Raw genomic sequence first — 27533 nt, forward strand, 5'->3', positions numbered from 1 at the left:
TATTGGGTCTCTGCCCCCCCTGCACCGGCTCAGGCTCTGCCCGGCGTGGGGCTGGGGGCTCGGCCGGCAAAGGGCCACGCTGCTGCCAGCCGCAGCCACGTGTCCTCTGATCCCCTGGGGTGCCCTGGGTTCCCCGGGTTCCCGGCAAGCACAGGGCAGGGGGTGGGGGGGAGCCCAAGGCTGGGATTCAGGGCTGGATGGGACCCCCGTGCCCGGCTGCACCCCTCCGCCCTGCCCTGCCCGCCCCGGGGGGTGGCCGGAGGGTGCGACTGTCGCCACGCTGGGTGCAAATCCCCCCGGAGCATCCCCAGCCGCGCTGGGGACAGGGGACAGGCCTGGGTGACGTGGCCCACCCTGGTCCCCCCAGGGCAAGAGAGGGCACCTGGGGCAGAGCCAGCTTTGCATAGTTGTGGTGTGGGCAGGGCCCTGCGGCCAGCGGGGAACGGTCCGGCAGCGGGCAGGGATGCCGGCAGCGGGCAGGGATGCCGGCAGCGCTGGCCTCTTCTCTGCCTGCCCTGGGGAGGACGAGGGCAGCATCTCCCCAGCCTGGGGCGCGCGGTGGCCTCAGATCCTGGTGCAGCGGACAGAGAAGAGCACGTAGCAGAAAGGGCCTGGGCAGCTTTGCCTGGGGGGGGGGGGGTCCAGCCCCACACGGCCCCCAGGGAGTGGGATGCAGGGAGGGGTGGCCCAGTGCCCACCCCGCTGCACCCGTGTGGGTGGCAATGCCATGGGGAGGGGTTGTCCCCGCGCTTGGGAAGTGGGGTGCATGGATGGGAGCTACCGCAGCAGAGGAATGGGGGGCACAAGCTTTCTGCAGCCGTGCCCCCCCCTGCACCCTCACCCCAGCTACACGAACCCCCCGGACACGAGACAGACACCACCTCGCAGAGTTTAATTGGGGCAGCCCGAGCTACAAGTCTCACCCCACGGCACACAGCACGCACCCCCCTCCCCAAAACAACACACAGAAAGAGGGGGGGGGCTGGGGACCCCCCCACACACCCCCACAGCAACACAGAGGCACAGCAAAAGCACACAGCAAGGCCCTGGCTCTGCTCCTCCGGTGGGCACCGAGGGGCTGGGGGGGGCCGGGGTTGGGGCAGGGAGCTGGGTGCTCCAGCCAAAATGCTGAAGGGAAAAGCACCCAAGAGCCCGCCGGGGAAAGAGGGGACCCCAAGCCCCCCTGCCGGCAAGCCCCAAGGCTGTGGGGAGGCAATGGGGCAGGGGGTGCAGTAGGGGGGATAAGGGGGTGCCCAGGGTGGGGAGTGGGGCTGCTGGGTGCTCTCTAACTGGGGCCAAACTGGGCCCTGCAGCTCCCGTCCTGCCAAGGGCGCTCGGGGCAGGGAGGGGGGCTGCACCCTGCTGCCGCAGGGCCGGGGGGGCCGGGGACACCTCCGCCCGGGTGGCAGAAGGGGCACGGATGTGCCAAGCGGCCGTGCATCGGCTGCATCCCGGCAGGACCTCCGTGCATGAAAAGGGGGCGAGGGGGGGACACCCCCTTCCCTTCCACCGCTAACGACTCCCAGGAAAACAGCAAACCAGCCGGGAAACCCCCTTCATGCAAACCAGGAGAGAGGGACCACGCCATCCCCCCCCGGGGAGGGGCGAAGGAAGGGTCAAGCTCTGGGGGTGCAGGGGGGCAGCCCCTTCCCCATCGCCGCCAGCACCCAGCACCTACTGGTTGTCCTCTCTGGCAGCATGCAAGGAAAGAGAGACGGGGCACGGCCCCACATGTTAGACACGGCGAGCCCCACGGCACCAGGTGAGTGGGGAGAAGAGCAACAGGCCCCCACTTGGCTCAACTCAGCGGGATGGATTTGGGGGCCCCGTGCTTCCCACGGGACTCGGAGCCAGGATCCGGCCAGGCAGCAACAGACAGAGGAGGCGGCAGGACAGCCGGACACCGGCGAGGGGACAGGCAGGGGAGGACGAGCCCCTCCATCTCCCAAATCCTCCCCCCACCGGGTGACGATGGACCGGCACAAACAGCCACGGGAGACAACACTCAGCTGTGAGACAGGACACGGCCAGACGGGCCACGGAGCCCCACACACCGGGGCTGACCCCCATTTTTGGCTTCAAGGGTGGGCTTGGCCCAGCCTTGAGCTGGCACGGGTCCCCCCCCCGCCATCCCGGCCAGGGGTGTGGGAGCCTTACAGCGTTTGGTAGGTGCTGTCCTTCGACTTGATGAACTTGATGATGAAGAAGACCACGGCTTGGACGCTCAGCACCAGCACGATGCCACCGATGAAGCTGGCCGTGTCGAAGCCGGGCGGGTGAAATTCGGGGCTGCCTGTCAACGGGGCGCTGGTGGTGGTGGTCCCTAATGGCAGGGGAAAACGTTGTGTGGGGGGGTTATGGGTGCTGTTGGCATCCCTGGGGTACTGATGCCCCTGCCAAGGAGAGGGGATGTGGGGTCCGCACAGACCCCACGGGGCTGGGATGCCCCCATCAACACGCAGAGATGTCCCCATCGACACGCAGACGCAGGGATGGGCTCGGCCCCTTCCCATGCCAGAGCAGCCTGCACCGTGCGGGAGAGGAGCCAGCAGTGAAAGGATCCCAGCGGGATCAATAATTCAGAGGGCTCCGGGCTCCGGTTACCCGCTGTAATTAGCCCGATGCTCTCCAGTTCCCGATTCCTGGAAGAGGCTCCTTCCCCGCTCCCAGCCCCTGCTCCAGCCCGGCCGGAGACGGCACTTCCCGGCACGGACGGCAGCAGGGCTGGTTCTTGGAGGGGCTGCAGGGTGTTACGACCCCCCCCAGCCCCATCCTGGCATCGCTGCAGCCCACAGCAGCATTGCTCGGGGCAGAGAGGGGGGACAGGGACCGAGCTGTGACCCCGGAGATGGCACTGGCACCTCCTGGGGCACAGCCAGGGTTGAAGCTCCATGGATGCGACCCCGAGGGCGGCTCTGCTCATCCCTCCCAAGGGGATGCGAAACACGGAGGGAAGCGGCTTGTCCCACCCCACTGGCCACTGTCCCCTGGGGCACCCGGACCCCCCACCTCATCCCACCACCTCCTGCCCCCCCAGACCCGCTCACCTGGGGAGCGTGTTGCCGGCTCCTTGCTACGGGACCGTGGAGGCTCTTCGGTGGGGGGCTTCAGCGCTGCTGGAGGCAGTGACACAGGGAAGGGGGGAAAAAGGGTTGTCAAGGGACATCGCCAGGCACCCCCACCCCATTTCCCTGTCCCAGGGGTGGGATTTCATCCCCACAGCCCCGGCACCCGCGGCAGCACCTCCGTCCCGAAGGCTGCTGGGGCTGGGGGGACCCGCTCTCGCAGTGGGAGCGGGGTTACCTCGACACAGGGTGCTGGTGTTGTAGAGCGCACAGGTCTCCCGTGCTGCCGCCCCTCTCTGCACACAGCTCCCCGTCTCTGCGGGAAGAGGGAGCAGGGTTTTCCCAAGAGACCCCCCAGCAAACCAGCCCGTGGGGGCACCCAGTGCAGCCGATGGGATTTGGGCCCAGGGCTGCCCTGGGCACCCGAGGGTTTGGGATGGCGAGGACTCGTTCGCAGGGGTGGGCATCCATCCGAGGGGCTGCAAGCTGGGGCTCGCATCTGCACCCCGGCAAGGAAGAGCCCCAAACAAGGGCTGTATGAACAGCTGGCTTTCTCCCATCTCCGTCGCTTGGTGCTGCTCCATCCACGCCTCCATGGAGGGGGAGGTGGAGGGCTCCCAGCATTACCCCAAGCCCAGCATGGCTGGGGACAGCACACACCGAAATCCCGCACCCCTGCCCGCTGGGCTGGCACGGATCCCCTGCCTCCCCCCGGGATGAGTCGGGTGAGACGGACCTTGACCACGGAAAGCAGCTGGGACCAGGCACCCAAGGGTGCTGAGCTGCCGGCACCATCCCGGCACAGCCCCAGCCCAACGGCAGGGGCTGGGGAAGGCTGGTTGCAGGTGGGAGGCCCGGAGTAAGCTCTGGCTGTGGGAGCCCCTTGCTGTCCCCCCACACGGCTGAGCCCCCTCACCTGGCTCCTCGGGGGTCCCGCAGCCCACCCAGACGCAGCCGGTGGTGTTGTGCGAGGCGGTGCCGGCTGTGCATGTCTCGCAGGACCTCAGCTCGCCGCACTCTCCTGCCAAAGCCGGGGGAAAGGGGTGAAGGCAGGGCCAGCATCCGTCCCCCCGTCAGCCGGGGTCAGGGCTGGACCCTCTGCTCCACAGAGGAGGATTTCTCGTGATGCACTGGGAAGGATGAAGGCACCACTTGCAGCACCAAACCCATGAACAGACCCATCCTGGCCGGCTGCAGGTGTGTTTGTAGCATCACCAGCTCTCCGGAGAGGGGACATCCCGCACCCCACAGCTCCCAGCACCCACGGCCACCCGGGACACACAGGGCTCACCTCATCACCCACAGCCACGGTGGGCCGCAGCGCAGGGCAAGCCCACCCCAGCCCCAGATCTTTTGGTGGAGATTTAAAAAGAGAGGAGGCAGCAGCACCAGCCCGGCTGCTCCCAGCAGCCCGGTCGGGGTTAGTTAAGCAGCATCGCCCCTCTGCCCCCCCGACCGTCCCGCAGGACCCCCCGCTCCCCATCGCCCCAGCAATGGCAGTGAGTCACTTGGGCGTTCACGGAGCTGCTCTGCCACCAGCTCTTCCCCCCCCCCCCACACACACGCTCATCATTAATTTACAGCGATGACTGTCAGCGAGGGAGGCTGCAACGGGGAGCCGTGGCCGGGCCCTGCCTGCACCTCGCTGCGTCCCACGCCCACGCCCGCGTTTGCACCATCCCGGGAAGAAGCCGGGAGCCCTTCCCCACCCTGGACGTATTTCCAGGCTCTCAGGGGACAAACAAGCCCCCCAGGGCTCACAGGAGGGTGCTGGGGGCTGGCACCCCCCTGGGCCGGCTCCCCGGGGGTCTCTGCCACGCAGGGACCGACCCAGCCTCGTGCTTGGCTTTGCCACGCCGGCTGCACCCCATCCCCGCCGGCAGCGCTTTGCAGAGGGCTTCCCACCACACCACCTCCCTTTGGGGTGGGCAGCTCCAGCCCCCCAAGCTTCTAGGGTCCTCCTGGCCATGACTGGCCAGTACATGCCTTTCCCAGTGCCCTCCCCCAGCAAAAGCAAAGGGGGCAACTGGTGGCGGAAGGCACGAAGTGGGATGCTGCAGACCCATTGCCATGGCTACGGCGTGGTGGGCACGCCGCCGGGCCCCCCCTTCCAGCATTTAGAGACCTGCCAGGAACCAATGGGAAAGTAGGACTTTGTTCGCAAGGGTTTCAGGCAGGTTTATAATTTAAGTTATTTTTATCGCGGCAGGCACAGGAACAGACGTTTGAGCCCAACGTTGTCAACTCCCGCTCCTGCCGTCAGGTGCGGGGAGGGAGAGGGAAATAAAGGGGGGCAGCGGGGCCGGCTGAGGGCAGCCCCGTCGCGATGGGTGCCCTGGGAACACGCGTGGGTACCGGTGGGACAAGTCAGGGTGGAAATGTCTCCTGTGAGCAGCGGGGGGATGGGAGAAGGGGAGCAGAAGCAAGCCTGGGGTTTGCATAATTAATGCCCAGAGTTGCAGGCACCCCGGGCAGGAGGGTGACGGCTCCGCTCCCCGTTCCCCCACGGGAACCGCCACGAATGACGAGATTCCCCCGCTCTTCGGAGAGGAGGCCGGACTCCGCACCCCACTGCCCCGCAGCAGCCCAGGGCACCCCTCCTGACCCGGGGGTCCCAGTCCCACGGGTGGGAGCAGGAGCAGGGGTCCTTCGCCCCCCAGACCAGGGCCAGCCGAGGGCATGGGGCTCTCCCGCTCCCATCACGGGCGAGGGGGGCGGGTGGGGGCCGGGGGCGAGGGGAACCCCGGAAAAAAAAAAGAACCTCCCCCTCCCAAAAAAAGTTCGGCTGCTCCAAAGCTGCAAACTCCCCTCGCCAACCCCCCCCCCCCCCGCGCTCCCCGGCCGTACCTGCGCGGGTGGGAGCGGGCCCCTGGGCGCAAAGCAGCGCGCAGAGCAGCGCGCAGCGCAGCGCCCCGGCGCACGGCGGGGCCATGGCCCGGCCCGGTTCTGCTCGGCTTAGCCAGGCTCGGCTCAGCCCGGCCCGGCTCGGCTCGGCCCGGTCCCGGCGGGGGCTGTCGGCTGCGGCGCGGCGGAGCTCCCGGGAGAGCGGAGCGCAGCCCGGGCACATGCGCGCCCGCGGGAGGCGGCCCCGGCGGCGGCGGGGGGCGGGCAGGGGCGGCCCCGCATCGGCCCGCCCCGCCCCGGGGGGCCCGGCCCACGGGGGGCCCCGCTCCGGAGGCGCGCACCCCCCCCCACGCCCCCGCCTGCACCCTGCCGTGCCCGTGGGAAAGCGGGGTGCCCCGGGCCCGGGGGGCGCCGGACCGCCGGGCGCTGCACCCCAGCGCGCACTGCGCCGGGGAACGCGCTGCGCTGCGCACACTGCGCTCGCTGCTGACACTGCGCTCGCTGCACACCCTGCACACACCGCACGCACTGCACACACCGCACACACCGCACACACTGTGCTCACTGCACACGCTGCGCACACTGTACTCACTGCACACACTGCGCTCACTGTGCACACTGCGCTCACTGCTCACCCTGCATACACTGTACTCAATGCACACGCTGCACTCACTGCACACACTGCACTTACTGCGCACCCTGCACACACAGCACACGCCGCACACACTGTGCTCACTGCACTCACTGCACTCACTGCTCACACTGCACGCACTGTACTCACTGCACACACTGCACACTCTGCGCTCACTGTTGACACTGTGCTCACTGCACACCCTGCACGCACCGCATGCACTGCACACACTGCACACACTGCGTTCACTGCACACACTGTGCTCACTGCACACACTGCGCTCACTGCGCTCACTGCACACCCTGCATACACTGTACTCACTGCACATGCTGCACTCACTGCACACACTCCACTCATTGCACACACTGCGCACACTGCACACACTGCGCACACTGCACACACCGCACACACTGTGCACACAGCACACGCTGCACTCACTGCACACCCTGCACACCCTGTTCACACTGCACACACTGCGCTCACTACACACACCGCACACACTGTGCTCACTGCACACACTGCGCTCACCGCGCTCACTGCACACACTGCACTCACTGCACTCACTGCGCACACTGCGCACACTGTGCTCACTGCACACCCTGCATACACTGTACTCACTGCACACACTGTGCTCATTGTGCACACTGTGCTCACTGCACACCCTGCATACACTGTACTCACTGCACACACTGTGCTCATTGCATACACTGCGCTCACTGCACACACCGTGCTCACTACACACACTGCGCATGCTGCTCTCACTGCACACCCTGCACACACTGTACTCACTGTATGCACTGCACACACTGTGCTCACTGCAGATGCTGTACTCACTGCACACACTGTACTCATTGCACACACTGCGCTCACCGTGCTCACTGGACACACTGCGCTCACTGTGCTCACCGCACACACTACACGCACTGCACACACTGCACTTACTGCACACTGCCTGCGTACTGCACACCCTGTTCACTGCATCCACTGCACACACTGTACACACTGCACACCCTGAACACACTGTACTCACTGCACACCCAGTGCACGGCACACCCTGCACACCCTGTACTCATTGCATACACCGTACTCACTGCACACCCTGCACACTGTCTGTGCACTGCACACCATGTGCACTGCACATACTACCCACGCTGTACTCACTGCACACACTGCACTCACTGCATACACTGTCCTCACTGCATACACTGTACACTGCCTACGCACTGCATATCCCGTGCACTGCACACACTGCACACGCTGCACACCCTGTACTCACTGCCCACTGCCTGCGCACTGCTCTCCCTGCACGCTGCACGCACACAGCCCGCTGAACACCCTGCCCACGCACTGCCCGCGCACTGCCCACGCTGCCCGCCCGCCCGACGCCACTGCACACGCATCGCACGGCCGCAGCCCCCCAGCCCCGCGCCCGGGGCACCGCCCCCCGCCCGGGGCTGCGGGAGGTCCCTCCGCCGGTCCCGCCGTCCCCCCCCCCCGGGACGCGGCCGCAGCCGTCGGGGATGCGGGGGGGCCCCGCCGGGACCCGGGGCCGCGCCGTCGCGGCGGCGTTCAGCACCGCGAACAGCTCCCGCCGGGCCGGGCCGGGCCGAGCCGAGCCGGGCCGGGCCCTCCCTGGCCCCTGGCCGGGCACCGAGGGGGCGGCTGCAGCCGTGCCCAGGAGCACCGGGGGCTCCCGGCCCCAGCGGCGCAGCCCGGCCCGGGCACCCCGGGAGCCGCCGCGCTTCGGCAGCGGGGCCGGGACTGGCCAAACCCGCCCGCCCCCCCGGCGGGGGCAGGTTGCCGGGGAAGGCCTGAAATGCACCGGGCTTCGAGGAACCGGCGTGGGGGAGAGTCCCGGCAGGGTCCCGGGGCTGCGCACGCCTTCTCCCCCCCGCCCCCTCCCCCGGGAGGAGGGCTCCCTGCCAGCCGCCCTTCCCGCAGCACCCCCGGCGGGCCAGGCCTTCCCGGTTCTCTCGGCGATGAATTATTCAGGCCCGCGTGGGAAACCCGGGCCGCGGGGACCCGCTGGGGAGGCGGAGGGGGGCTGCGCACCCCCGGCTGTGCGGGGGCGGGGGAGGACCCTGCTTCACCCCCCCCTTTTTCCCCCCGGGCCGCCCCCTCCTCCTCCCACGCCCAGCCCGCACAGCGGAGCCCCCAACCCTCTGCAATGGTGTGGGGGGGCGACCCGGCGCCCCCTCCTCTGCAGCACGGCCCCGCAAGGACGTGGCGGGGGGACCCGGGCTGGGGGGGAGTCCCGGGGGGGGGGGGGGGGCTGTTTTTATGAATGGGCTGCTCCATCCCCGGCGCGATTACTATGCGGCGCGCGCGCGCCCGCGCTGCCTCGCGGGGCGCTGATTGGCTCCGGCGCGCCATTGACGTCACAGAGGGGCGAACGGGGCTGGGGGGGGGGCGGCGGTGAGTCACCCCCCCCCACCCCCCACCCCCCGGCGGGGCTCGGGCACTATAACTCGGCGGCGCCCATGGCAGCGGGCCCCCAGCCCGGGCCGCGGCCGAGCATCCCGGCAGGTGAGTGCCCGGCACCGGGGGGGACACGGACACCGCGGGGGGGGGGGGGGACACGGACACCGGGGAGGGGACACACGGACACCGGCGGGGTGTGAGCCCGCTTGGGCAAAGCGCAGCGCTATGGGAAGGAGGGCGAGGGGCAGCCGTGCTCCCCCTCCGGGGCTGCGGTGCCTGCCCGGGTGCCCCGGGAGGGGCAGACCCCCAAGGCAAAGGGGGGTCCCCGGGGCCGGGAGGGCTCCTTTCCCCCCCGCCGGTGCCGGGTAAGCGGGGCCGCCCCCTCCACTTGCTGCTTGGCAGCCCCCAAGTGTTGCCCCAAAGCCCCGGCGGGGGTGGGGGGGGTGAGCCGGGGCCGGCCCCGCTCCCCTGTATTTATCCACCAAAATCGTGCAGTGCACAATCCCCCCAGCAGCTACCGCAGACAGGAGCGGGCTGGGAGGGGGTTCCCTCCCCCCCCCCTTTATTCCCATATTTATTTCTCTTTGCTTCGAAAAGAATTAAAACCAAACCACCTCGTCCAGAAAAATCCCCTCTGAGCAAACAGCTCAACACACGCCGCTCCGCCCCCCTCCCGGAGACAACTTTTTGGGGGAGGGAGGACTGTCCCTGGGTGGGTGGCACAGGGACAGCTCGGGTGGGTCCCCGCTGCGGGCAGCGGGTGCTGAGGGGGCTGCTCTTGCTTTTGGCTGCGGCAGGTCAGCTTCCGCCAGCATGATGGAGGAAGGGCCCCCCAACTCCAGCGAAGGCCAGCAAGGCTGGTTCACGGCCAGGAACGGCAGCAGCAGCTCCTTGGACCTGGAGTCTGTGGTGCAGCCCCTCGCCTTGAACCCGTGGGACGTCGTCCTCTGCATCTCCGGGACCATTATCTCCTGCGAGAATGCCATCGTGGTGGTGGTCATCTTCTACACCCCAGCTTTCCGGGCTCCTATGTTCCTCCTCATCGGCAGCTTGGCCACAGCCGACCTCCTGGCCGGTTTGGGGTTGATCCTGCATTTTGCCTTTGTCTACTTCATCCCGTCGGAGGCGGTCAGCCTGCTCACGGTGGGGCTCCTGGTCACCTCCTTCACGGCCAGCGTCAGCAGCTTGCTGACCATCACCATCGACCGCTACCTGTCCCTCTACAACGCCCTGACCTACTACTCGGAGAAGACGGTCACCAGGACTTATATCATGTTGATCCTCACCTGGGGAGCCTCCATCTGCTACGGGCTCCTGCCCATCATGGGCTGGAACTGCCTGAAGGAGCCCTCCGCCTGCAGCATTGTCAAGCCCCTGACGAAGAACCACCTCATCATCCTCTCCGTCTCCTTCTTCATGGTCTTTGCGGTGATGCTCCAGCTCTACGTGCAGATCTGTAAGATCGTCTGCCGGCACGCCCACCAGATCGCCGTCCAGAGACATTTCCTGGCCAGTTCCCACTACGTCACCACCCGAAAAGGCATCGCCACCTTGGCCGTCATCCTGGGCACCTTCGCTTCGTGCTGGCTGCCCTTCGCCATTTACTGTCTCCTGGGGGATTACAGCTACCCGGCCCTCTACACCTACGTCACCCTCCTCCCCGCCACCTACAACTCCATGATCAACCCCGTCATTTACGCCTTCAGGAACCAGGAGATCCAGAAAGTGCTGTGGACCGTGTGCTGCGGGTGCTTCTCCTCCACCATGCCTTTCCGGTCCCGCTCCCCCAGTGACGTCTGACGCGTCCCCCCCTCCCCAGCCTCTCTGCACCTTTCACTTACCGATTGCGGTTGGGGGATTTTCTTTTTTTTTTTCCCCTTTTCTCTTCATTCCCAGAGACACATCGCAGAAGCTCTCAGAATCAAGCAGCTCTTCCCAGCCCCGTCCTTTTGGGCACAACCCCTTCTCTTCCTCTATTTTTCCACTGTTTGAACTTACAGGAGAGAAAAACATATTTTTTATCCATAATATAATCTATATTTATGCGTGCGCGCGTGAGAGAGAGGGGGGAGATCCTCATATTTTCTTTAAAACTATTTATGATGCTTTATTTTTTTAAGGGGGGGCGATACCGGGAACGTTCGCTCCCCGCTTGCTTTTTTTACAGCCTCGTTATTTACCTCAGATAGTTAAAATATATTTTGTACGTTTGGGGAGGGGGGTGGGGGGGGAGACTCGCTTGCCGGAGGAGGAGGGATTCAAACCCACCCCCTTCTCCCAGCTGTCCATCCATTTATTTATTATTTTTAAATTATTATTTAATATGATTTCCATGCCCCTCCCGCCCGCCCAGCGCTGGGGCTTGCTGCCCTCTAGTGCTCACTGCCTTCGGGCAGAGGGTGCTGCCGGAGGCTCTGCACCCCTAAACCCAGCAGCTTCGGGGTCCCCTGGGTGCTTCCCCCCCCTCTCATGGCACCCAGGGCTGCCCCTCCCTCCACCAAAGCCTTTTTTTGCACTGGGACTGGATTTGCACATTTTGCGGGGAGAGGATGGATGTGAAGAGGCTCCTTGGGAAGGGGACCCCTCGGTGGGGTGCTGCAGAGAGGGGGGGGTGGGGGGGGGCTGCTTCTTGTTTACAACCATGGGGGGGAGAAATAAAAGTAATTTGTGATACGAGGTGCGACTGTTTGACGCTGGGGAGGGGATGGGTTGGGATGGCGTCTCCCAGGGCGAGGTGGGGGAGAGCAGGTTGAGGTCCCCACGTCGTCGCCCCGAGTCCAGGCAGGGCCTTCTCCCCGCTGCGTTTCCCCGTGCCCGGTTAAGAAATCCCAAGCGACAGCACTTCCCCCACCCATCGCATCCTGTTAGCAGGAGCTGGCCCTGGGGGAGCAGCACCGAGGGCCTTGGCCATCCTCATCCTCACAGCGGTCCAGTGCCCGGCAGGCAGAGGGGCTGCATCCAGCCTTGTGCCGTTATTGCCACCCCGATGAGAGCAAGATCACGGGCAGCTGCCTGCACCCCGGCCCCTGTCCCGGCGAGGTTGGCACAGGAGGGCTCGGGGCTCTGCCCAGGACCCCTGCACCGAGGCGCACGTGCTGCAAGAGCCACCGCTCAAATAAGCTCGGGGATGCCCATCGTTGCTGCCCACGCTGTTTGCATGCAGTGCTCATCACAGGGAAGGCAGGGTTAACGATGGCAAAGCTAATTAGGGCAGCTTGTCCCCTCCGGTAGCAGGGCTCTGTGCCCCGAGAGCCCCCCCGTGCCCCTGCCCACCCCGGTCAGGCAGCAGCAGGTTTCTTACAGGCATTTGTGCATCCGCAGACACGCCGGGATGTGGCAGAGCCCAGGGCTGAAGAGCAGCCGGAGCCCAGCCGGGTGCTGCGGCGTGGGCGGTGCAGGATGCGTGCCGGCCCCCGAGGCTTCGCTTCACCTTGGACTCAGGGACCTGGTGGCAGCCCGGAGGGTTGGTGCTGTTTATCACAAAAGAAATAAAGTTTTCTGTCCGCTTCTCGGCCGAGCTGAGCGCTGGAGAGGGGTTAGGGCAGCAAGCGTCGAGGGGAGGTGGGGCTGGGGAGAGGCTGAAGGACCCGCAGACCACGACTCCTGCTCTCCAGGGGCTGGGCTCAGCGCTGAGGACAGGATTGGGGAATTTGGGGCTCCCCTTGTCCCCCACTGAGGTTAAGCCAGGGGGGAAAGGAGCAAAACTCAAGGGTTGGAGACACCCATCGTACCCCGGGGCTGAGCTGAGGACCCTCCGTCCCTCAGCCAGGGGATAATTCCCAAGCCCACCTCCCCTGGCAGTGAAAAATCCTCTAATTCCCAGCCCTGCTTTGTTCACGGGCAGTTTGTACCCAGTTGTTCTTATGTCAACATTGTACGGCAGCTTAAATAGCTTTCCTCTCCCTCGCGCTTCCCCCGCTGATGTCTTCAGAGGGAGCAGCCACAGCCCCTTTGCTTCTCCACGGCGGGCAAGCCCGGCCAGTCCCTCCTGCTCCCTGGGGTCCCTGTCACCTCCCCTGGGGACAGGGTGACACACCGGGGTTTGCCGCAGGGTGCGCAAGCACGTGGCACGAAGGCAGCACCATGCTGGGACCCCCCTCAGGCTCCCACCCACGGTGGCCGGCGGTGGGGTGGGCACAGGGCTGCAGCCCCCAGCTCCTGGCAGGGCTGTGCCGGAGCCGATGGGCTTCCCAAATTCATCCAGGGGGGGATTCACAGGGCTCAGGAGCTGGGGTGAGCTCACAGCCACAGCCCGGCATCAAAAGCCACCGCGACCCAGCCGCATCGCACCACGTCAGGCCAAGGGGCCGCCTGCGCCTGGCTCCCCCCACGGCCGGCAATTCGGGAGCCCTCGTACCCACCACCGTGGGTCCCCTGAGAACGTCACCCCTCGCAGCCCTGTCCCCTGCTGCCGCCAGACACGACGGCGGCCGTCGCTCAGCGCGTGGCTGCCCTGCGTGCCGCTTCCCGGCTGGGAAACCCTTCGGCTCCTACCTGTGTCCGATTCCCTCCTGCCAGGACGGACGAGGAAAGCTGAGGCTGAACACGGGGCCGGAGGAAGCCGGGACCCCGACCCTGCCGCCGTGCTGGTTGCTCTCCCGGCGTGCTAGCCGGTGAGTCCGGAGATGATCCGAAGGAGCGAGATCCTTCAGGGGACGGAGCAGGCGGCACTGAGCGGGGAGATAAACAGCCCGCAGCAGGGCCCAGCCTGCTCCCTTTTTCGGTGGAGAAAGATGCAGGAAGCGGAGGTATAAAAACAGTCAAATCCATCCGAGAAGGCGCCCGAGTGCCGAGCAGCCACCCCCACGCCACCAATGTGCAGGAGAGGCTCGGGGGGGGACCAACGGCCCAGCTTTGGGGTTAAAATACGAGCTAAGAGGCTGCGAGCAGGATAAAGGCGTGGGCACGCCATCGCCCCAGCTGTGCACGCACATCTGGCAGGCCCAGCCCTCCCCAGGCACCCTCTGCCCAGCACCGCGGCTCCCAGCAGATGCCGTGAGCCACAGGCAGCCTCTCGCCTCCAAACCCTGCCCGTGCTGCGGCGAGGGCAGGGGGCTCCGGGCAGGTTTTGCTCCCCTTCCCTGCTGCAGGCAGTCCCTGCCCCGTCGGCAGCCGCGGGGCTCGGCTACAGCTCCAAGCGCCTGCCCTTTGCCACCTTGCCGGGAGCGGGGACACCGGGCAAGAGCGCTGGCAGTAACCACGGCAAAGCCAGGGCGGGTTCCTGCCAGGCGAGAGCCCTCCCTCCCCTCATCCTGGTGCCAAAACCAGGGAGGCTTTGCAAACTTGGAGGATGGAGGGAGGTCAACGCTACCCCAAAAACCTCCCACCAGCGCCCTGAACCCCAACTGACCTGTCTGGGGCAGAGCCGAGAGCTGTCCATCGCCCACGCCGCATCCCGGGGATGGGTCTCTGCTCCCGGCGACGTACCGGGGTGCCTGTGGTGGGTGCGTCCCGGTGGGGAGCACGAGCCCCGACATCCCCTCTGCACCACCGCGGGCGGCCGGGCCGGGAACGCCGGGCCACGGGGAGGGCTGAGCAGCTCTGGTTATTGGCCTGGGTTACATTTAAATGAGAAACCTCAGCCCTGGCTTGGGGGATTTTGTTTCCTTGGAAGCGGGAGCAGGCAGGAAATGAAGAAAACGCGGCCCTGCTCGTAAGCGTTTTACCAAATGCCGAAGGCAGCGGGGCAGCGGGAGGCATTTCCCAGTGCAGCTGGGGCTGCGGAGCATTGTCCCCGGCCACCGCCGGAGCCACGGCTCCGGAAGGCATTGGCCGGCGCTTCCCAGGGAAGAGAGCCTGGCCCAAAGCACCGCTCGGGGTGGGAGACAGCAAAGAGCAGGGTGGACAGCAGGTCTCTCTCTAGCACCCAGCAGCCTCCCATTTTATTCCTGCAGCAACACGCGACGCAGAAGGCAGCTTCGTGCCACCAGCCCTTGGCTGCCTGGCCCGGGGTGCAGGGACCCAGGGGTGGCAGCACCCTCTGCTCCCCATCAGCAGCTCAGGGAGGACCAGGCACCCACGCACCCACGCTGGCTCGGGGCTGGGGCTTTGTCTAAATGGCCCTGGCCTGGAGACGGCGATGGGGAGCGCGATTTGGCCCTGGCCGCAGCCCCAGCTCCACGGCGGCTGCCTTAAGCCCTCCACATGCAGGCGCTGGCCTTTGCGGGAGCGGATGAGCCCAGCGCAGAGCTGCTGCCCTGCCAGACTGCAGAAACTTGAGCTCCAAATACATAATTCCTCTGGCACCCTGTGGTTATTTGTGAGCTGCTGTGAGCAGATGGAAGAGTTACAGATAAAGCCATCCGCAGCACGGGAGCCGATTGCCTTCCCCACACAACCGCGTAGGCAACAGCAAAGGCAGGGAGGAGGGAAAAGAGGGAAAAAAAAAAAAAAAAGGCAGAAAGAGAGCGAGAGAAGGAGTCAGCCATTTCTACAGGGGCTGAGCTGCCATCTCAGCACACCTACGTGCAAGAAACGGGGACTCTCAGCTGGCAGCGGGCCCTTCCCGGGGAGTTGGAAGAGGGTAGTGCTCTCCCACCACCCATGGATGCTTGGCTAACGAAGGCAGCGCGAGTCGGGGGTGACATTGGCAAGGCAGAGCGCTGCCACACACTGGGAGAGCAGGCTGTTAACGCTGATCAGAGCTGGCAGCGCCTGCACTCGCTTTGGTCCCAGAGGGGGAATTAAGGGAGAGAAGCTGACGTCAGTCGTGGAAAGGACACGCAGCCCACTCATCCAAGGCAGCCGGCAGCATCTTCTGGGTGTTGCTAACACCACCTTGAAGGAGAAAATTAAATAGGACTTTGGAGACAGGGGCTCCTGTGAAGCCAGAGCCCGGCCAGCTGTGATCCGGTGCCGAGCCCCTTGGAAGAGACAGACAGGCAAACACATCAAAGGCTGGGGCCAAGGCCAGAGTGCCAAGGCACAGCAGAGCCTGAGAGACTCTCCCCCAGCTGCGAGCAGCTCCTCCATAAGAAACTGCTGCTCACAAAAAGGGCTCGGGCTCCGAGAGCACCAGCACACGATTAATCTCGCTGCTGGGCTTCTCCTCCCTGCACGGAGCTGAACCCCGAGCCGAGGAGCAGCAGCGGAGGGAAGGCTCCTCAGCCTCCAGGAGCTCTCCCCAGCTCCGTGGGTTGCTTGCAGAGGCGGAGGGCGAAGCGTGGGGCCCTGTGATCTCCTCGCTGGGGGCAGGTGGGCTACCCGGGAAGGGGGATCGGGTGGCGAGATTTCCCCATCTGTCTTTTAGGGGGGTAAACCAGCACAACGCTCACTGATCCACACCCCCACTTCCCAAAGATGATTTTCAAAGGTTGGTACCCCAAAAACCACAGGGCTCTGTGCTAGCATGTACCCCCAAAAAGCAAGAGGCAGCGAATTAGTCCTGGCCGCAGCTGCACCCATCCAGATAAGGGAGCCGAGGGCGCTGGCTGCTCCTCCCGGATTCGAGATGGAGCCAAGAGCCAGGACAGGCAGCACCAGGGAGCACGGACGCCCAAGAGATCCCTCCTTCCCCTGCCCTCTGCGCCCCAGCACGACTAAAGGGCTTGCTTGTTCAGAAGCTGGCAAGGCCAATTAATCTAATGAGGTTTTGCAGCCAGGGACCATTGTCAGCCAAGAAAGGCACAGCGCTGCAGAGCGAGTGCACGGGTGTCTCCTGGAAGCCAAGGGAATTTGGCAGAGCAAAGCTCGCGGTAAAAGCAGGGACGGGGAGCAGCAGGGACGGATCCTTTTGTTGCTCTCCACCGACCGGCGAGAAAATACACCCGCACAAGAGGCTCACGTACCAAGCCCAGACAAGGCACCTGAAAACGGGGCCAGGAGCCACGGCTGCTGCGGCTGGGGCCAGGCAGATTAACTGCAGAAGGGACCTTGAGCAGCTGAAAGGGAGGCAAAAAAAAAAAAAAGGCAGAAGCAGCCCCCTCCCACCCCAGCTGCAGCGGCTCCGCTCTTGCAAGATGGAGCACGGGCTCATTTCGTATGGCAGGGAGCACACACGGGAGGCTGGTAGCTCCTCCTGGATCGCGCTTCCTTGGCGCCTTACCCATCGCAGGCAGCACTAACTACCACCATCGATAATCCTCAACCCACCTTGGCATGGCTGCATTTTGGTACTGGAAGAGGCTCCTGCGCGGATGGTGTTTGCAAGACAGCTTGGGTCCCGCTGGCTTTCTTCATGCCCAGGCACCTGCGGACAGGACACAGCCCAGGCGCCCTCGACGAAACGTCAAATGCAGGCAGGCTCCCCACATTACACCCCAGCAGCCCTGTGAGATGCACTACGGGACACAAGTCGTACAGGCACGAGCCGCTCGCGTGGCCCAGCACCTCCCTGTACTCCTGGGCAGGAGAAGTCACACGCAGACAAGTCACAGCAGCCCCTCTGCCCCGGACCAGCCACTTTCCACGTGCGAAGGACCACGCCGCAGCTCCCCAACACGTGCCCGGAGTAACACACGCAGGCACCGATTGGATAGAAAGGTTTTATCAAGTTTACAGTTTTAAAAAAGGATCCAAAAAATTATTATTTTTTTTTTTTTTACATGTAAATTACAAAAAAATTTGCTATTGGGATCTTCATCCAGGCATTACTGAGCTGATTATTAAAAAAAAAAAAAAGGCAGCGGGAAAACCTGGCTTACACAGCAACCGACAGGGAAAAAGCACAGACAGACGTTACAGGGGAAAACAGAAGGCAGCGAGTCTGCGCCGGGATGCACAGGTACGGACACGGGCCGGGCTCCGCTCCCCCAGCAGCAGCGGCTCTACGCCCGCTGCATCCGTGCACACGAGGCGGCAGAGCCTGGCCATCAGCGTGTATTTTGCAGGGGTAAGAAAACCAAACACGTCTACAGTATTTTGCTCATGAGGTTGTAGTTTTTTTTTTTCTTTTTTCTAAGCGGAGTTTCACTGCTGAAACTCCTTTGGTCTGAAGTGAGGAACCCCCTGCACCCTGAGAGTAGCCGTCAAACATCGCCCTTCCGACCCCCCGGCCTGGCTGGGTCCTTCGAGGGCACTTCCCATCTCTCCTCCCACCATATCTTCTGCTCAGCAATAAACCCCTAAGATACAAGTGGAATAATTACTCTTATAAATATATTTATATCATGTAGGAAAATAAGGCACTTGAGGAGGGTTACAGCTCGTCTAATTCTATGACATTCTAATCAGGAAGAAAAACGGGTTAGTTTCTGAAATGAATTAAAATTAATGTTAATACAGCAATAAAAACATCCGATCCACTTCCCACTTCAAGGCTTTGTTTAAAAAGGAAGAGAAGAAAGCACCCCAAGAAATCCAACAGCAATGAAACCTGACCCGGGGCAGCCGCATCTGCCCCACGCGAGGCCCTCGCCGGAGCCCGTCAAGGGCAGGTACTTTCAGAAGAGGCACATTAAATAAGTTCACGGACTGAAAATATATATCCTTTCCCTGAAACGACACTCCGCACAGTTTCTCGGCCATCTGGGACCTCCAGGAGCCCCTTCCCTCGATCTGGTCTGGTGCTTTGGGTCTGATAAGGAGAGGAGAAAGCAGTGAAGGTCACCGACTGCGGATGAGGCTCCAGGCTGAGCCCAGGGAGCCGGGACGAGGCTTTCCCTGCGAGCGTGGGAAGGGGGGCGGCGGGGGAAAGGCTGCCGGGAGCAGCAGCCAAGCACTGCGGGCGAGGACACCGGGAGAATGTTTAACCAGGAGCAGGGCGCCGGGAAGGGGAAGGCAGCGGCGGCCTGCCCGAACTCGCCGTGCGCGGGGAGGGAGCGAGCACGCCCCGAGCGAACGGCTCCCGTGACGGGCGAAATGGCTGCTCCGGCTCTGCGTCTCCATATGGACGCAGGTCGGGCTGAAATGGAAAGATGGGGAGGACCCCAGCTGCCTGCTCTCGTTTTTGGCTTTGTGAAATGCTTGAGGTTCGCCCGCCGCGCCGTTCAACCCAGCCTTACGTGGAAAAAGGGGAGGAAGGAGCAAGTTAACATGAAATGACAGAGATGGCAGGGGAGTCCAGCACAGGCCCTCGGTCTACATGGGGCAGCAGCCCTGCAGTTACAGCACAGCTGCTCTGTCTTGCAAAGGTTGTTTTTGGCACCTCTCCTCTTCCCCTACTGGTTTAAGAAACATTAAGCTTACTTGGTGGCCCAGCGCTCTGCGATTTTGCAACGATACTCAAAAGACGGTCACTTTATACCAGTTGTTTCTCAGGGATCTCCACGCTAGGCTCATACCACTCCCTTTTGCAATCAAAAGATTTAAAAAAAACAACCAACCAACCTTCCCTACCTGTCCACAACCCTTCTCTTTAGGATCCAGCAGTTTTGATTCTCACCTCAGGATGCGAGTTTGAAAGCAGAAGGTGGTTACAGCAGGCTTGCACGGACAAAGCAGCGTCCCTCCTGCTGCCAGGAGGGCCTTGCAAGCAGGCGAGGCAGTCGGAGGAGCCGACTCCACCCGCAGCCATGCCAGATCGCCCACACAGCATCCTTGTGCAACAGGCAGCGCGTGGGGCAACCGTGTCCCTGACACCCCGAGGCACGGCCCTGCCTGACAGACCATCCATCTGGGTCACAGAGAATATGGCACTTTTCTGTATTTCACACGACAAGAATACTCGCTCCCCTTTCCCAACAGGGGCCAAGTCTAGTTAAGGCAATTTAAAATTAACCCACGTTTGGCATTTGCGAGCTCCTCGCTTCCCTGGGTGATAATGCTGTCAGCCCGGGTTAGCTTAAAGGTCCGTTTTCCCCAGGAACCTGTCTCCGAGAGAAGCCAGAGGAGGATGCTTACAGAAAGAGCAGAAAAACAAGAGGCAGTGATTCTCCTCTAGCTCCCCTTACCCAGCTTGCAGCAATAATCAGTTTGCATTTCCAAGTCCTTCCACTGCACGATGGCTCACTGGCACTCGAGGGGTTTGTTCCCTCTTCCAGAACCTGGAACTAGCGCTGCTCAGATGTTCCCAGCCCATCGGGATGCCCTTTGCATCCTGCCTAGCAGCTGATTTGCAGACAAAAAAATCTGATGGTGTAGCAGTCCAGTAAATCTCTCCTGATTATGCTCAGGGTCGCACTGGATCTCAGCTTGATCCGCATGCCAGAAAAGCCCATCCTCCAGGCCCTTATCTGCTCTTTCAAAGATTAAAAATGCACGCGCACACACACAAGAAATCAGTAAGAACTCAATGGCACAAACTGAAGCCATCAATCAAACTCCAAGAAGGATTTTCAGCAACCTGGCAGCCTCGGGCTGGGCCTGGCGTTCCAGGTATCAGCAACATCATTAAACGAGGCAAGCCAGAGAAGAACGAACAGGCACAGGCTGGCAAAATACTTAACAATAGGAAAGGCAAAGAGGTTGGAGAGTCGCTCTTAATGGGACATGCAGCTGGTCCCACCCCACAACAGCTGGACCCATGACCTCCAAAAGGCTTTGGAATTGCTTTCTTGCATGACCCTGACAGAGAGTCATGTCCAAATTAAAACACACATCTGTAGCATGGGGAGTATTTGTTTCTAGATTTCCAAGATATGCTTATATTCTATGTAAAGTAATATAAAACGGCAATAAAACCTAGGTCAGCTAGTTCAAGTTCGCCATTTTCTCCCCCTGCCAGTACTGTGTCTGTAGTGAGCAGCCTGGGAATTCATAGGGTTAGTGAGGAGAAGAAACGTTTTCTTAAAATTAACTAATGAGTTTCAGTAACAAAATTATGGGAAAAGGCACAGGTTAGGTCTGATGTAACTGATGGGCAACTCAGTTCACACACAAGATGTTTTTAGGCACACAAACTCCCCTCCTTAGGTGGAAGGGAAGAGGAAGCAAAGGTAACACCAGCATTTTCTGCTACTCAAGTCCCTGTGTAAAAAGCATGGTCACCCTGCTAGAAAAAGCACCTCTTCAAACTGACTGCAGCATTGTCCTGAACAGGCCAAAGAGACCAAAGTGCCTGGTGTTCAGAGAACCCCTCCCCACACCATCTCTCTGCTCTAGGCACTTTTTTTTTTTTTCTTTTTTAAACACACTCTCAGCATGAATTGGAGAAATCAGCAAAGCGGAGTTTCGCCACTGCTCAGTGCTGACCACACAGATGTGTCTCAGTGGGGCAGTGGCTCTGCTCTCCCAGAAGCAGGAAGCCGAGCAACCGTTCTGCCCCGGCTTTGCATCCCTTTGTGCAAGTCTCCTTTGGCGGACTTGGGGAAGCAGTCCAGGAGATTTGAGGAAGGTAAAGGCAGCCTTTAAAATAATAATTAAAAAAAAAGTCCCTCCTCACATTGCACCCAATGCACTCCACAGCCCTAGAGCCAGGAAGCACACCCCACACAGGGTAGTCTGGAAATAACACTAGGGGGGTCAGAGGGGAAAGAATTGTGCACTATTGCCAAAACCTGATTATTTGACAGCGGGATGCAGCACAGAACTGACATTTAAAGCCCATTTTCTTGCAGCACTACCAGTATTCACTGGAAAGGAAGAGCCATCAGATCAACTGTCTGCTGTTGCAATGAGAAAACTAGCTGAAAATGTCCTTCATCTGAAAGGCCACGCGGCCGCAACAGGATCATCCATCCTTACTTTAAAAATCCCTCAGGATGGAGGGTTTATATGTGCTCTGCCTGGTGGCATCAAGAATCTGGAGGTTTAGCTCTCTTAAATAAGCAACCGTTACACCCCCTCCAGCTAAATCCCAACACCGCATCCTCAGTGTCCGTGAGGAGACCTTTTGGAAAGGCAGAGCACAAAGTCCTGCCAAAGCTGGAGGGGGACAGAGAGGGGAGATATGCTGCTGGTTGTCTGAAAACCCTTGGCACATCTTTGGTTATGGGATGAAAGAGGAAGTGGTGGAAGGTTTGGCCACCTGATTCTTTAAGAAGATGTTAACCCAGGAGAGAAGGGGAAGAAGGGGACAGGACCATGGTTAATCCGACCATTCGTCCTCATCAAACTCCGAAGAGTCATCCTCAGAGTCGCTGTACTCCACAGCGATGCGGCGTGACAGGATCGTTGCCACATCATTGCCCACAACGTCCCGCTTCTCCTGTTCCCGCTGCTCCTCCACCTTGCGGAGCTGGAAGCCTGTTGGGAAGAAGGCAACGGAGGGGATCATGCAAAGGCTTTGGTCACACTGAAATCTCCAAAGCAGCCATCCCTTTGACACAATCCTCCGAGCAAGGCAGCCTGTCCTCTGCCAGCAAGTACTGGACACGCTGTGGGATAACACTGACGGTGAATGACAGCCAAGACAGGCTGGGTGGGCAGGAGGAATGGGAAGCGAATTGTTTCTGTGCTTCTCTGAGGGGTTACACCACTGCTGTTCAGTCCAGTCGCAAACCTGGACCACACCAATTCCAGCACTGCCGTCTCCAAAGGTGCAGGCGGGGGCATAAAACCTTGTGAGGCTAACGACAAGGTGGGCAGACAAGGAGGGACCACAAGGGAGAGGCCTCAAGCAGCGAGGCAGTCACACCACTGCTCACGAGATGGCTCCCAAGTGCTCGCATTGGGATACTCTGGGGTTTTCCAGAGGCAAAGGAGAAAGTTGGTATTGAAACAAAACCTTACCTTGACGAATAGCTGAAAGCAGATCACTCCTGGCATCGCTAACCGCAGGCAAGGATGACTTGGGCTTGGAGGCAGAGGTGTCTGAGGGGGGAGGAGGGGGTGGGGGACCATCCAGGCCACTGGAAGACAGAGGCGGTGGGCCAGGAGGAGGCGGTGGCGGAGGGGGAGGCGGCGCGCTCCCGCTGCCCGGCTGCGGCAGCGGAGGTGGGAGCACGCTGGCATATTCGACTGCCGGAGGGGGCGGTGGTGGCGGCGGGGCAGCAAACTCGGGGTGAGGAGGGAAAGAAGGGGGCGAGGGTGGTGGTGGGGTTCCTGGGGACGGGAAGCCCATGGGAGGTGGTGGAGGGGGGGTGCTTCCCACCAGTGGTGGTGGTGGAGGTGGTGCTGGAGGGGGAGCAAAGCCCGGCCTGGCTGCTGAGGGGGATCCGATCGGAGGAGCTGGTGGCGGGTGACTCGGGCTAACCAGGCTGGATCGTTTGGTCCCTCCAGAACCAGAACCTCTTTGGTTGTCTACAGGATAGCTGTTGCAACAGAAGGAAAGCAAGAAATAGGGCTGTTAGCTGCGAGGCCAGATTAGGCTGTACAATCTCAATGCTAATGCAAATCATATGTGTTTGTTGCAGTCCTGACAAAAATGTAAGTTCCAGCTTCAACTGGTGTTTCCATGAGACCTCACTCCTTGGTTTTAATTCCCTCGCAGTGTTTCTTTTGGCCTACACCACCAGAACAAAGGCAAGCTTCTGGGGACTGGCAGAAATGCTATCATCCGTCCCATCTCCCAGGCTGACAAGAACATGAGCCACCTCACCTCTCCGCCAGAGGCCAGGCGTCACGTCTGAGCTCAGAGCAGCCTCCTGGCTTAAGCGCTCCTGCAGCAATGCAAGCCACTACCCCTCCATGCTGAGGTCAGACTTATGACACGCCAAGCAGGGATGTCTACCATGATAAATCGCACAAGGACTGGTGGGTGTGCCAGGAAAGCATATGCTCTGAACACCTGCTAGGAACAGATCTCTTCACTGGATTCCACGGCTCAGAGCTGGAGTGCAGCAGCCATGTCTCATAGCTCGCCGTGGGGAGTGAAGAGGAAGACATGGAAACCCAACATACTTTTAAGGAAAACACCAATTCTTGAGTGACTGAATCTCCCGTTTATGGAAGCTGTGTTATACCAGAAAACATTACTGCCCATAAGATACTCTAATACCCTATGTACGTGTAAAGGAAGCCCTAAATTGCCATCTCCCTCCACGGCAAAACAGAAAAATAAGGTACATTTGCCACAAAAACATCACAGTTTTTAACAGTGCACCATGCTGATCCAAGACAGACTACTGGAGATCAAACCTAGCTCCCAGGGTTCTTTAAAAACAACCACCAAAACAAAACCAGCGAGGGGAGATCTCCGTGGTTAGGCAGAGATCTAAGCAACCGCATAAGGCAGCGTAAGCTTCATCTGAAAGCTCGTTTCTGCTCTACCCTAGAGGAACATGCTGCAGAGTGGAGTGCTTGGTCTCTGTGACACATCAGAAGAGCCTTTCCTGCAGCATTGCTGCCTTTGGATAAGATGGAGACAAGTTAACACAGTCCCGTCTATCAGACATACTTCCTCCTATTACTCTTGACTCTGTTTTACTGCCTTTAAAAAAAAAGCTGCTCTCTTCTTTCACCCTTTGTGTCTTGAGCCACTGCTGGACCGTAATTCTCATCTCTGCAGATGACTGGAAGTCACCATTTCATCCGATACAAAGCAGCTGCCCTGAACTTGCACTAAAGTTTTGGGGAAGAAGTCAGCTGGTGTGCTCAAGTCCTTTAAATTTAACTACATCTACATCTTCAGCGCCCACGTCGTGCATTTATCAAAGATCATAGGGTAAATGGTAACAAAAAACAGAGGCGAAAGAAGCCGTTCTTTGTACAGCTGTATCAGGAACATAAGTCTACGTGCCCTGGAACAACTGCATTGGAAAACTCATGCAAAGGAGCCAGACCATTAATTGGGACTCCACTCTTCTAGAAAGAGAAATAAGCCTGCTCTAGTTCTCACCCAAGCCCATTCTCCTCTTCCGTATGGGAACGACGACAGCGGTTGGGATTTTATGAAGAGCTGTGCTGCCTGTGCCTCTGTCCCTGCCTGCAGTTGCACTTCCCCTCCAGACAGGAGCATTCTGGTTCCCATACAACACCCGTTAGGAAGTTATGCTGAACTATCTCAGCCTGTCTCATGTCATCCTTTTACACCACCTACTACTCCTTGGTGACAGAAGGGATCCCGTAGGCTTACCTAAATTCCACCGGGGGTGGAGGCAGGCTGTCATCTGGGAATGAAGGAGGTGGTGGCACAATAGAGTCAGTCTGCGGCGGTGGCGGGTAGCAGTTCACGTCCATGCTTTCGTTTGAACCGATGCTGCCGTTCTGATACACCACGTTAGAGGGGTACCTGAGTGAACCCAAGACAAGCAATTTATTTAAAGAGTTCAAGGCAACATCTAAAGCTCATTTTCCCCCTCACAAGAGCTTTGCCCCCTGGAAGGGTTAAAACAAACAACTGTGCAGCAGTTCAACCACTGAACAGCAGTGATGTTAACCACGTGGACGGAGCAACCTGCAAGATTTACAAATGAGGTTTTCTAGCAGGAATGGCTTTTCCCAGCACAGTGGGACCTGCCTTTAGGTGGGACCTTATCAACCACAACAGGACACACAAAACAAAACCTTAAAGCAACATTTAAAAAAAAAAAAAAAAAAAAACCTCTATTTCTCAAAGCATCCTATATGAAGAACCACGTACAGCTGTATTAGTTTGCTCTGCATAATTCTTTGGCTAGAATTTGCCCAGATGCTCTCATGTTTGTTTATTGCTACCACACACCAGAACAGCATGAGTATATATTTTAGTGAACAAGAAAACAACAAAATAAAAAAATATTTTTCTTAACATTTGATTACAGAAAAAACACTTATAAGAGTGTTTTGACCAACTTGGGCTTGAAGGACTCGCAGTTACATTGGGTATCATCAGTGGCAAAAAAAGAGGAGGTACGCAAAGATGCCAAAAAAATAAGCTTGAGAATAGAATCTCAAAAAGAATCCAAGAAACAGACATGCCATTAAAAGCAAGTATCCAAAGCTGAAATAGTACTGAAGGAAGAGACCACTCTCACGCTCAACTTTCAATGAGCTCATTTCACCATGGGGTGGTGGAACCACCCCATTCTTGGGGGCTCTGGACCTCAAGTGAATTCAAATGCATGAACATGCTTACACGAGAAAAGAGAGGAGCAAGAAAATGGTGCTGTTGTGCTGCTCGATTCCTCTGCTAGAAACCAAACCTGTTCTCCTATTAAACTAAAAGCAAGTTTTATTTTTAGCTGGAGAGTGTGATTTAAAGAGAGATTTTTCTTATATGAAAGGAAGCTGCAAGGAGCGAGCAAGCGAGAAGTGCATTGTGGGGAATTCGGTCTGCTTCCAGCCTTGCTAGTGTCAAAAGTTAAATGAATTCCCAAGCCAGAAGCGCTAAAGAGAGATCTGTAGCTTGAAATACTTGGATGGGGACAGCCCCCGCTTCAACTTCAGGGTGTGAAGAGCCATTTGTGAAATGTAACAAAGCAATCACACAATACCACCGAGATGCCACCCCGCTCCTCAGCGTAAGGCCCAGAGGCTAGGTGTGATGGGAAGGGCATTGCGATGGGTAGGGAGCCAAAGCTCTCAACACTTCTGTGCCCACAAGACAGGCAGCCGAGAGCAGACTTGCTACCGAAGCTGTTCCTGCCACCTTGTTCAAACCGTGTGGCTCCCTGATTTATTTAGCAAATTTTAAATCAGCAGACGGATTTACTTTGGAGAATCTGATTAGTGGCAGTATCGATCCGCACTGTGCAGCAGATCTGGAGAAGCTGCAGAGCAGGGTGAACTGCATTACAATCAACAACACCCGCCCGCTCCCCCTCGCTGGGGAGCTGAACGGAGAGCCCCAGACTTGCTTACCCAGCAGGACCGTGTTTGTCCTTTGACTCAACAAATTCTTGTCCCATTTTCAGCTTCTCCCACTCTTCTTTCCGGGTTTTGATTTTCCGTGGATTCACATTTCCTCGGTTCGGATTCTCCTTTTTCTCTTTCTAAGGGAGGAGGAATGAAACAGAAGCTTTATTTTGCTTTAAACTCACTGGGAATAGGGAGGGAAAGGACAGACCCGTAGCAGTTTCAAGAAGATACAGTCTCAAAGAGAGCGAGGATTTTTAATTTACTTTCCCCCATTGCTGCAAGCTCCAAAGATCTCCCATACAAAGAAGGTGGAGCACAGATAGCATTAAAAAAAAAAAAAAAAGACAGACAGCATCAGATTTCCCCAGTGCAGCCCAGGCATGATGCCATTGTTACTGCCTGGCATGACCACCTTGAGGGCAGAGTGAAAGCTCAGCTTCCCACATCAATTCAGTTTTTGGCCCCTGTGCCAAGACTGCCAAATCTCACCATCACCTTGCTGGTGTTAAGTGCTTTGGGGTGCAATATGGACACTTGCCCACAAAGAACTGGGCTTTAGCTAGCCTCACTCTCTGTATTCTAACATGCCCTAAATCTCTCCTTTGTTATTTTGATTGAAAAAATCATGATCCATCTTGATATTTAATATTCCAGTTGCTCAAAAGCTAAATTAAATATGCTCAAACTGAATCTTTCATGGTGTAAGTTTCAGTGTTGGTAAACATGGGTCCAAATCCCCAGGCAACCACACCAGGAAGTCTACCTGGTGTTTTCACGTAAATAGTTTTGTTAAGCCTCCCGCTTGCCCCTGATTTAACATTAGGGCCTGGTTTTGCACTCCTGAAGGGACATTTTCTCCTTCCTTTATTCTTCCACAGTAGAATTTATTACACCCCTCAACACACTGTGGTGCTGGGCCAGTGGGATTTGCACTGCTTCAACACTGAACAGACCCCTCTGCAACATCAGAAGTGCAGAAAAGACTCAGCACAACTTTCTCCCCTGCTGACTGCACCAGCACTATGTTTGAAGACTAC

General features: G+C 59.5%; 3 protein-coding genes across 5 annotated transcripts in view; 1 reads left to right on the forward strand and 2 right to left on the reverse strand.

Moving 5' to 3' along the window:
• Positions 1 to 100: 100 nt before the first annotated feature.
• CD164L2 (CD164 molecule like 2) lies at positions 101 to 6142 on the reverse strand. Of its 2 annotated transcripts, none has more exons than XM_075522561.1 (6): positions 5913 to 6142; positions 3982 to 4086; positions 3304 to 3381; positions 3048 to 3113; positions 2158 to 2323; positions 101 to 571 (listed from the first exon to the last, which is right to left on the reverse strand). In XM_075522561.1, exons 1-6 carry the CDS (start codon positions 6130 to 6132, stop codon positions 565 to 567), a joined length of 642 nt encoding a protein of 213 aa, XP_075378676.1. In that variant the 5' UTR covers positions 6133 to 6142; the 3' UTR covers positions 101 to 564. The 2 variants fall into 2 exon arrangements, with proteins under 2 accessions (XP_075378676.1, XP_075378675.1); XM_075522560.1 differs by having other exon boundaries at positions 3048 to 3116.
• Positions 6143 to 9774: 3632 nt separating this feature from the next.
• On the forward strand, positions 9775 to 10828 carry GPR3 (G protein-coupled receptor 3). The gene has a single exon (XM_075522559.1). It carries the CDS (start codon positions 9775 to 9777, stop codon positions 10759 to 10761), a length of 987 nt encoding a protein of 328 aa, XP_075378674.1. The 3' UTR covers positions 10762 to 10828.
• Positions 10829 to 17779: 6951 nt separating this feature from the next.
• WASF2 (WASP family member 2) overlaps positions 17780 to 27533 on the reverse strand; it is a 32923-nt gene continuing 23169 nt past the window's right edge. For both annotated transcript variants that reach the window (XM_075522557.1, XM_075522558.1), the window contains exons 6-9: positions 26500 to 26630; positions 24794 to 24949; positions 22510 to 23030; positions 17780 to 22023 (exon numbers count right to left, since the gene is read on the reverse strand). In XM_075522557.1, coding sequence (XP_075378672.1) covers positions 21866 to 22023; positions 22510 to 23030; positions 24794 to 24949; positions 26500 to 26630 — 966 coding nt within the window. In that variant the 3' untranslated portion in view covers positions 17780 to 21865. The remainder of the gene's footprint in view (positions 22024 to 22509; positions 23031 to 24793; positions 24950 to 26499; positions 26631 to 27533) is intronic.

This window comes from Mycteria americana, chromosome 21 (assembly GCF_035582795.1).
Source record: "Mycteria americana isolate JAX WOST 10 ecotype Jacksonville Zoo and Gardens chromosome 21, USCA_MyAme_1.0, whole genome shotgun sequence".
In the NCBI taxonomy this organism is placed as follows: Eukaryota; Metazoa; Chordata; class Aves; order Ciconiiformes; family Ciconiidae; genus Mycteria; species Mycteria americana.